Source organism: Argentina silus, assembly GCF_951799395.1.
Source record: "Argentina silus genome assembly, chromosome: X".
NCBI classification, from domain to species: Eukaryota; Metazoa; Chordata; class Actinopteri; order Argentiniformes; family Argentinidae; genus Argentina; species Argentina silus.
Genome location: NC_139653.1, coordinates 29,540,654 through 29,551,695, shown reverse-complemented (window position 1 = coordinate 29,551,695; position 11,042 = coordinate 29,540,654). Strand labels below are relative to the sequence as shown.

General features: G+C 41.9%; 1 protein-coding gene across 1 annotated transcript in view; it reads left to right on the top strand.

Annotated features, from left to right (window-relative positions):
* Positions 1-4,069: 4,069 nt before the first annotated feature.
* aplp2 (amyloid beta (A4) precursor-like protein 2) overlaps positions 4,070-11,042 on the top strand; it is a 48,433-nt gene continuing 41,460 nt past the window's right edge. The window contains exon 1 of the mRNA XM_083695568.1: positions 4,070-4,379. Coding sequence (XP_083551694.1) covers positions 4,308-4,379 — 72 coding nt within the window. The 5' untranslated portion in view covers positions 4,070-4,307. The remainder of the gene's footprint in view (positions 4,380-11,042) is intronic.

The following is an 11,042-nucleotide window of genomic DNA, read 5'->3' as shown; positions in this document are numbered from 1 at the left end:
TGCTTCACAGTAGGTATGGTGTGTTTTGGGTGGTGTGCTGTGTTTGGTTTTCGCCAAACATAGCGCTTGGAGTTCAGTCCAAAAAGTTCAATCTTAGTCTTGTCCGACCGTAAAACCTTTTTCCACATGGCAACAGAATCTTCCAGGTGTGTTTTTCAATAGCACAAACGAGACTGACTGTGGCACTTTTTCAGAAAAGGCTTCTTTCTTGCTACCCTGCCATACAGGCCAGCTTTGTGTAAAGCTTGTGAGATTGTTGTCACATGCACAGACAGACCAATCCCAGCCATAAAGACTTGTAAGTCCTTTCAAAGTTGCCTTTGGCCTCTTGGTAGCTTCTCTGATCAATGTCCTCCTGGCTCGGTCATCCAGTTTGGACGGACGGCCTGACCTAGGCAAGGTGTTGGTGGTGCCATACGCCTTCCACTTCTTAATGATGCTCTGAACGGTACTCAGAGGGATAGCTAAAGCCTTCGAAATCTTTTTGTAGCCTTCACCTAACTTGTGCCTTCCTACAACTTTATCCCGGAGACCTTTTGAAAGTACTTTTCCAACCATGGTGAATTCTTTGCAGAACCATGCACTTCTAGTAGTGGAATCCTCAAGAAACAGCTGGTTTTATTCTGAAGTAATCAAAATCATTACAATTGATGTCAGGTGGGGGGCAATTAGCCTGGTGTTTGATCTGGAAGTTGATTGGTTGCACCTGAGCAAGTTTATAATGGTATACTCTAAGGGGCTGATCACTTAACCAAACCAGGTATTTCACTAATTATTTTTTAATAATTGTCCAGAATTTTTTACATTTTTATTTTCACTTTGATGATGGGGGTTATAATGTGTACATACAGCTCAAAAAAGTTAGATTAGATTTATTTTAATTTCCAGGGTGTAATGTGACAAAAGGTAAAGATTTCACAGGGTATGATGACTTTCTATAGGCACTGTATGAGGGACAGAGAAGGGGGAGAGGTGGGGTTGAGAGATGAGCAGTGTGAGGAATGCTCCTGAGCCTGCTGCTTCATCTGCTGGTCACCAGAGGCTGCCATAGACTCTCTTATTGTTTTGATTGTTTCATTTTAAGTTAATTGGCCACACCTGTGCCTCATTTGTTTGCTTGCTATTTAAGCTGTGCCCTACTGATGCTCTGTCTTGAGATCTACTCAATGTGTTTCGTTTAGATTTTTGCAACACTGAGTCCTGCCTGGTTTCTGTGTTTGGGTCTACCCAGTACCCTGTTACAAGCAGAGCTGAGAGGCAGATGTGCTGTGTTGTTCTATTATTATTATAAACTCGGAACACCATCTTACGTCCTCTTTTTCTTAAGTGCAGCCTTCCGTTTACATTAAAAATCATAATAGGGTGCAAAGCGGGAGCTAGGAGTGTAGCCTGATGCAATCGGCCTATAGCCTAACAAATTTGGGAATAATATTCTGTGAGTGAAGTCTGTTATGCAGAATAATTTAACATCAACACTTGGCCTATATCAATACGGAAACCAGAGTTTTGTAACCTTGGTTTATAGCCAGTACCATTTGTATACAAATAATTTTGAATTATCCAAAAGTACACGGACTGATAAAGGTCTCTGTATCATCTGTTAATTCGATTTTAGGTCATAAATCCCCAATAAAAAATGGGGGAAAGCCTCGTACTTTAATTTTGGTTTCTGAATCTAAAATCGGAAAACAGCTTTGTTATCCATTGCTTGTGCTGATACAATCCCTGCGCGTTCCCACCCCTTGGCTGGCTCAGACTCTTCCATATGACAGCGCTTTATAGTAGTAAGAGCTGCTATCGTCCGATCTGGGCTATAAGGCATGAATTTGTATATTTTAAAGTAATTGTAGAACATCAGAGCCATGCTGTAATCAACGTCATTTGGCCTGGAACAATACCAACTTGTCTTTTTGGGCAGAACTACACACTAATAATAATCTGGTTGTTAATATTTTTAGCCTAATTAGTTATTGGTCCTGTGTCTTAGAAAGGAGTATGCTTGTCAATAAAGGACTGATGTCAAGCCTACTCAGCCTACATGTCCCTGACCTGGTGGTGTTAGCCTAGGGCTGGTTGTGAATATCAGTATTATGAAAAGGTGCTCCCCTTGCCTTTTCACTATCCCCAATGTCCCGAAAAACCTTGCATTTCTAACAGTCTAAACATTCCTACGAGCCCGCCTGTGCAATCTATTGACCTCCGGTGCTCACGTTAAAGTTACATGTAACACAGTAATGCATCGCAATTTCATATTGATTGATAAAAGAAAACCTGCGGTTTTGATAGTTCACAGACTCATTGATTCCAGAAAGAATATATAATGAAATAATGTTATTTTTTCAATAAAAACTTGACTGAGCTGGGATTGACAGTGTATTTTTCATTGTGTTGATGCAAGTGTGTATGGTGGTGGGGTACAGATAGAAGAGTAGTGGTAGTATATTAGATTACATAAAGAGTGTGTGTGTGTGTGGGGGGGGGGGGGTTGCCTTTTATTGGTTTGCCTTTATAACGGACACATGTAGAACGATATTTCGATGTCCAAGGTCCTTCAAATGTTTGCTGGGAATGTAGCTAACAATGGGATCCAATCTGTTTCTGAAGTTTGCTGGTACCTCCTGGCCTTTGTCTCTGCTCTCTTGCTCATCATCATCAAGTTGGCCATCAAAACATAAAATAAAATACTGAAGAAGACAGCACATGGTCAATAAATATCAGCAATTTTCTTGGTGAAATTAAATAAATCAACAGCTTCATCTTCGTCATTGTTGGGGTGAATACATATTTGAAAATAATGGTTTGGAAGGTGTGTAGTCTCAATCGCGGGGCCATCCTTCCAAATTTCATCTCTGTGTTCGAGGCTAGAATTCGAGTGAAAGCTGAAAATAAATTTAAAAACGTGAAACAGTAATTTAAAAACATTTCTGGTGAACCTTGTGTAAACTGTACTGTTAACGTTCGCAAAGGTCCCCCTTATGTTCTACTTCAAACGTTGAGGAAATTCTAGGAGTTTTGTGACAGTTAGTACCATATCACAACCAACATTGGAACATGTTTCAAAAACAGTAATTTCAAAACGTTTTTGTGGGAACATATTGAGGTTGTAATTGAACTTTGGCCAAAATGTCCCTTTAGATGTGCCTATTTATAACGTTATAACAACTTGTCACAACGTTTCATTTGTTTTAGCAACACCATATACAACCTTTCCCAATCTAATTAATACGTGCCACTTTCGACATTTGCTGTTGTTGTTTCAATGAACTTTTAGTTGTCATTATTATTTAGTTATCAGTTGCTCTTAGGTGTCATTATCAAAATAGTTAGATGTCATCACCATCAATCACCTGCATTATAGTTCAAAGACAATTGTAGTCCACTGGAAAACGCATTGGAAAACCCCATTGGAAACCGCACTTCCGTACCCCAGTGGAAGGTGTGGCCACCGTGGAACGTCACTCCGTGAGGGTCTATTGGTGCATTCATGACCAACTCGCAGTTCGCATAGGTGATCTCAGACCTCCGAGTTCGGAGCATTCAAATGATTAAAGGTGGAAAACGCTAAAGAACATGAACGCCCATAGGTGATGGCTAACGTTGGACAGTTATAACTGTTTTAACTTTCAATTTTACAAGTCTCCAAAACGCATCTCATGCACGAAAACAAACTGCAGAGTGTATACAACATCCTAGGGCTAGGTTTAAAATCATTGCTATTATATGTCCACTTCACTTAGCGCATAATCTTTAGAAAATCCTGCCATGCTCGCGATTACTGTCTTGTAGACATGACGTCAGGAAAGTAAAGGTTGGAAACTCGGAGCTCGAGAATGATCCCCAAGATTCCCACTTGTAATTACGAGTTGGAGGGCCGTTAAAATGTATTTACTCCCACTAGGAGCTCGTATTTCCGAGTTTCCGACTTGTCTTGAACGACCCATGGCCATTAAGCCCTCCTTACGTAGGTTTTGGCAGTATCTTGTACAGTAGTGACTTCATATCCGGTAGGACTGTCACCAGACGCCTGGCGGCGCAATGTGTTACTTTTTCTGAGACTAGGGAAATCTGGAGAGGAGTGGAGAAGAGACGCGCCACACTTCACCTTTCGAGAGAAACACACACGCACTCCTCAAGCCTAGTGTATATTCGCTGTCGATCTCGGGAAAAAGAAGCAGCACTGGACCTCCTCCGATCATCACAAGACCTCAACGAATAATTCTAGGAACCGTGTTCGTCTCCTCTTTATTTCTGGAGTTCACCTTTCCAACATAGGATAATTTCACAAACGTATCAACGGAGATTGGAAGATGGGTTCAGTCCCAGCTATATCTGTCCTTATTTTGGGCATCGTAGTTCCAGCCTTGGCAGGCTATATTGAGGTATGAATTCTTTAGGAAACATCATTGTATTACATCCTGCGAACTTGCAAAAGTGGATAATCAAATCGTTCTTCATTAGCGAATAATGCTTGAACATTATAGCATACAGATGATATATTGTTGCTTACAAGGTCGTTTTAATGTATAAGGCTTCACTGTAATTTCAGGGGGGCTCACATTATCTGACATCGTTACAGCGACACAGTATGCTCCATATGTCCTATGTGGACTAGACTATTATTCCTGTTAATCGTCAGATTTTTAGCATAGATCACATGAAGCACACCATCCTCTATTGTATATTGCTTTAGAATGACTGTATTACAATGTGGGCCAATTGCAGGAATTGTAGCAAGAGGTTTGCTGTAGGGATCAAATGAAAGGCAACTGGCCTGTCAGGCCTTAGAGGCACTAGGTGGAACTGTACAACGTTTCAAAAGTATATTCAGTGAAGATTATTATTAATCTCAAACACAGCCATCATGTTTCATTTTATAAGATCAGAAGCATGGACCCAAAACCCAATGAGACTAGGGTGGTGTGACTCGGTTGTTAAATGACTTGTTAATAATCTATTTTATGGTGAAGTCATCTCAACTAATAATATAATGTTTTGATGATATTCCTATTATTGAAGTATTACATTACACACATTTTTAAAGATTGACTAGCTAAAACTGAATGATTGTTCGAGGGATCAAGATTTAAATGGTCAATAGTCAAAGAAAATAACATTGCACTACAGTATATTGGCATGTTGCATTGTGGACAGCTCCAAATGACCCTTAGGTCTTTGGCTCATCTGATGTCCCGATTCTGATACGACGTGTCCTTTTGGCACTTATTGTGTACCCATGCCTATCAGGGAATGTTTGGTAACACTACATTAAATTGCCCCTATATATGTGTAGCAGTTACTTTGTAATTACTGTAGTAACAACATACAATTACTGTAGTAACAATGATTACATAGCATATGGAGTTGAGTGGTTTGTGTTACACAAATTTAATAAGACACAGTCCGCTCAACTACATTAATATGCAATTACAAAGAAATTACCAGTATACTATGCAACAGCATGTTAATACAATATTGTAGGGACAAGTTAATGACCAAATGTTTTTACTTGGATTTATGTCAGACCTCTTGCAATTTCTGTATTTTCTTTCATAGTCTAATATTGGATATTATGGTCCCAGAACATCTACATGGCCTATTGTTGATAGGCCTATCACCTCAAATTGAATTATTGCTTTTTTGATGTGCCTTTTATTAAACAAAAAATATAGTCAATATTTGTAATTGTCTATTTTGCTCAGGTTAATGGATTACCCATTGTTCAATTCCTCAAAAGTTCATTTTGGGGAAGATCTCCAACTATGCATTTGAGCTGTCTCTGGGTTTGACCCCTTGTGGAACAGTGTTGGTTGTTGCTGTGAGGTGTAGATATTGTAGAGCTGCTGGTGGCGTTTCTAGGAGGAGTGGAGTGTGCTGACGGTCGTGTAGAGACAGCTGAGGTGCACATTGCTGTTCTAACATGCTAACTGCACACACTCCCCTGGACCTTGAGCTGAATGTTATGAGTAGCTTGTGAGAGGTTTGGAGACCCACAGCTCTATATGCTCCCTCAAACCAGTACACACTAGCAAATTGACCTGCCGCTGCAAGAATGGATAGTTATTTTCTCCTCTGTCAATTGCTTTTTTACCATTTCAAAGGTGTTGTTTTTCTCTTAACGTTTCTGTTATAAGATTCTAGCTGGGTAAACTATTAAGATTGTTTTTTCGAATACCTGTGTGTGTTCCAGTGTTGATGGCTAACTGTGATTCCCCGGCTTTCTTTGGCTTTGAGCATCCTTGTGCTGGCAGTCATGATTACAGAGGGGTTTGCCCTGGTCATAGCTCTTGGGTTCTTTGTTCCCTTTTATCCCATTACCAGTTAATGTGTGTCCCTTTTTTATATCATGATGATAGGCAAGAGTTTCATTTCCTATACTTACAAAAATACTATGAGATACATACTTAACTTCAGAAGTACAACTCTGTGTCATGGAAAAGGGGGAAAACATCTGCTCAGGAGGTGGTCAGCCATTTTAGAAATCTGGTACTAGATATATCGAGAGAATTGCATCACACAGTTAGGCATTTGCTGATATGGCTCACATTGGATTAATGCAATACCGAATAGCTGGAATTTGTTCAGCCTTCAGTTCAGCACATTTCATGCTCTGCTGTCTAAGGCAAGCCGCTGTTATCACTGCCATACACTGAGCTCAAAACAGACAGGTCTACATAACAAGAGCAGCATCACAAAATTGTGTACACACTACAGTTTATTGTTCTGTACAATCTATACAAGGCTCAAAATTGGAGTTCAAGGTTCCACGGTTGTTACTCTTCCAGTAGGCCTGTAGTGCATGTATTGACATGATTGAGTTTAATTTCACTTGACAGGATTCAGCTTGTTTGAGAGAGATTCCTTTTAAATTAGAGTTAACTTGTCCTGTTGGCTCTATTTAACCTTTGTATGTATTTTCTGTTTACAAACATGTTTTAATCTGAATATTATTCCTGAGAGGACTGGACAAGATTGCTCCATAAAAATAATGGTCTCTGAACCAGAAAGGAAAACAGGGCAATCCTTTTCAAGATGTAAACAAAAACTTGTCCATCGCCTACAAAATGAGTGTGTTGTCAGGCTAATTGTACTTTGGTTGCACTCCTCGTGGGGCACTTTTCTTCAAGTCCTTATCATCTTCAAGGTCTATCTGTGTGTGTGTGTGTGTGTGTGTGTGTGAGAGAGAGAGAGAGAGAGAGAGAGAGAGAGAGAGAGAGAGAGAGAGAGAGAGAGAGAGAGAGAGAGAGAGAGAGAGAGAGAGAGAGAGAGAGAGAGAGAGAGAGAGAGAGAGAGAGAGAGAGAGAGAGAGAGAGAGAGAGAGAGAGAGAGAGAGAGAGAGAGAGAGAGAGAGAGAGAGAGAGAGAGAATGAGACACAGGAGATGTTAGTTTACAGGCTGATGAGACTGATAGTGCACAATGCATTTGAATGAAAGCCCCAGTTGGCAGAGATTGTCAGGGGCCTTACATGGATCCTGGCATAGTAGGGCTGAATGACTCCCTATGAGGGCCCTTTGTGTGGTCCTGAATGGCCAGGAAGAGCGAGGTTGCCATTACTGTATGGAGGTACTAAAGACGCCTCAGAGACACTGATGGAGAGGCAGTCAATACTCAAATGACAACTATCAGCATGGCTTAGTCGTGATATTCTTTCAGCACTTTTGACTGCTAATTGCTGTGATGCTGTGTAGCACAACAGTTTAAGTCTATCCTGGGCTAGTAAGGTCTTCTCAAGGCTATAGGTTTTGTAACTTTAGCGTTATGTAGTGTCAATCAAGGTCAAGGATTGACTCCACTTTATAAACAGACTATACTAAACCATCCCTGCTCTTCAGTCTTGTAGATTAAAACAGAAAACATGCTTTAAATTGTTTGACCAGTGCTGTATCCCTGTGAATCCTCTTAACTCCAAGAAACACTCTGTGATTATAGATTTACAGATTTAAAGGTACTAATCCTCATGCCCTGCCCCACCCTTCCTCTGAGAGACACACACACACACACACACACACACACACACACACACACACACAAAGAAACAAATACAACACTCCCTTATATCCATGCCCCACAATTGCAAACATTCTTCAAAGTCAAGCACCAGAACACTGACTCACCTCTGTCTAAACATTGGTGATGTATTGTAACAACGGTAACGGTTTGCTCTTGCTCTATGACTAACATAATGAAAGGTTATTAGAGCAGGCTGATTAAATCTGATTCCCCCTCATTCTTTTCATTTTCTTAAGGTGTGTCTCTTCCTCCATTTCTGCCTTTCTCCTCTCTCCCTTCTACAGTTCACACCCCCTCTTCCTCTGCTGTGTCTCTCCAAGCCTATGCATGTCTACTGGAGCTGTGCCATCTCTAGCCACGCTCTCTGCTCATCCCTGGTATTTAAATATAGAGGCCTCGTCAGGCAAGTCCCGTTCGCACGATGCAAGGCTTTGTCTCCTGGGCACTGTGTGCGCTCTAATTATCCGGAGCGCACTGAGCTCTCTCCAGCTTGTGTATCTGTGTGTGTGTGTGTGTTTGTGTGACTGAATCCTCTTACAGGGCAGCTCATCACAAATTTAGTCATTTTTCTGAGTGAGAGATTCTGGGCGGTTTGGAGTAGGGTGGAGTGAATGAGTTCAAGTTGACACACTCTTGATTGCACATAGCTTAGGTTGCACAAGTCCCCCATCGGAGGAAGCTGTTGCTCCATGAGGCTCACAGTCAAGCTTATCTGCCTGGTTCATGTGCACCTGCCTGTCATGGTGTAGTACACCTGAGCCCATTGTTTCTATGAAATAGTAACTATAGGTCTTAACAGTAGCAGGATTGGTCGTGTGAATTCCTTTTGTCCGTCTATTTATTGAGCTGCTCAGGAATGCATAGCCTTAGATGCAAACATCCTGTGCTGTGCTGCAGTGTTATACTATACACCCAGCTCCTCTCTGTAGTGGATACCTTGAACGTTTATACAGGGCCCCTCCTAAGCAGCATGTACTAGCCGGGACTGTTAGGTTTGTACAGTATTGTAATGGAATCTGTTCTTGTATTCTTTTGTAAACAGCACACCATCATTTGAGGCCTTCATAGTTGACTTATGACATTGAATGTATCGTATTTGAGAACAGGTATTATATAAAAAATATGGTCTGGCCCCCCACCCCTTTACCCCGGCTCTCCCCCAGTCTGTCAGTATGTCTGTCTGTATCTTGGCTCCCCCTGCCTGCCTCTATATGGCTTCCTATTGTGGCCTAGTGAGTCATCTCTGCTGCTTGTGTTTTTATACCTATGAATAAAGTATCTTGTGTTCTTATCCAGGAGGATTTCAGTGCTTGTGTGCCTGTTATTCCTGTTGGCTGTCTCTGTCTGTATGTCGGTCCCTGTCTGTCCGTCGTCTATCTGTGTGTCAGAGGGACTCAGTGACTGTCTCTGAAATCTCTCGCCTTTGTCAAGAGTATATCTGTCTCGGAGGATCAATGACTCATCAGCGGGCTCGGGCGAGGCCGGCACACTGATTTATCTGCTTCTTTTGGATTGCTGCACAAGAAGAGAAAAACTGAGGTAGTGAGGAATCAAGAATCAAAGAGCCAGTTTAACTATGTGCAGGGTGTTGTTTCCCTCTGTTTGCTGTACATGCTCAACTGCACAAGAAAATGTAGGAGAATAAATTACTTGAGGGTTGTCTTTCCTTCGTTTGAACCCATCCTCAACTGAATTTTGTCTCTGGTGGTCTAACATGAGCATTCAAGTCAGACCCAGTTTCAAAATCTCACTCATAATTTATGTGTTTTTTCTCAGCTGCTTGTTGGTTTGTTTCTTTGTGCATGTGTTTACTCTGGTCGTGTGTTTACTCTGGTCGTGTGTTCTGTGGGCTCATATTTGGAGAGAGCTTATATTTTTAGAGCTGCTTGATTCTCTGTGACTTAGCTCACACAGCACACGCATAGGAACGTGCCTGAGGATAATCACAGCTACATGTACTTCCTTGTGTACTGTGTGAACAATTGTGATTTGAGACCAATGAAAGGCCTGTTTGACTAGGCTTTTCCCGGGAGCTATCTGTGTCCAGGTTAGCACTGAGTACCACCATTTAGAGCAGGAGGCGGACTGGCTTGATAGGCTGGCTGGCTGACTGGCAGCCTGCCCTGCTGCTGTAGTGCTCTGTTTTGCTGAGCAGCACTGCACAATACTCCATCCACTGCCAGAGAAAACAGAGCATGTTAGCCCTATTCCCTCCCTCCTTCTCTCCATCTCCTCTCCTTTCCTCTCCCCGTGCTGTGGAAATAGTATCAATCAGACTGGAACCAAGGGCGACAGGGACTCCATCCTGTTTTTTCTTCTTTATTAGTTTCTCCTTTTTTCTCTGGAGAGAGGGAGAAATTAAAATGTCAGAATGGTAAGAGACAGAAGCACTGCACTGTAACACTATACCCCCAGAGAGAAGTCTGTGCTGTTTGTGCACTGGCTGTGTGACGGCCCTGTGAGTGAGCTCTTTGCAACAGCACTTTCTGCAGGAGAAGGTGGCTAAGGACAAGCAGCATTGTTGGATGTCCCACCTGGGACTGTGGGAGGGCAATGGGGAAGTTCCACCTAGTGTTTCTGTTTTCAGGTTAACAGGTGACTAATAAGAAAGAAAGAGAAAGAGTTGATATGTTAGATTTAAAGGGAAGGCCTAACAGACAATGAGAGAAGGTGAGAGATGGAAATTGAAGAGCTCTTTGAAAGTAATTTCCAATAATAATATAAATAAAACCAGAAGATTAAGTGGGGGATATTAATAAAGGTTAGACACATTGTGACACAGATGGAGGACGGCGAACAGTAAAGCAAGGCACAGGACATGCTGACGCAATGCACAGTAGAGGTGAAAGCCCACACACACTCACAAACACACATGCACGCATGAACACACACACACACACACACACACACACACACACACACACACACACACACACACACACACACACACACACACACACACACACACACACACACACACACACACACACACACACACACACACCTCTCCCTGAGAGCAAGTGAAACAACTCCC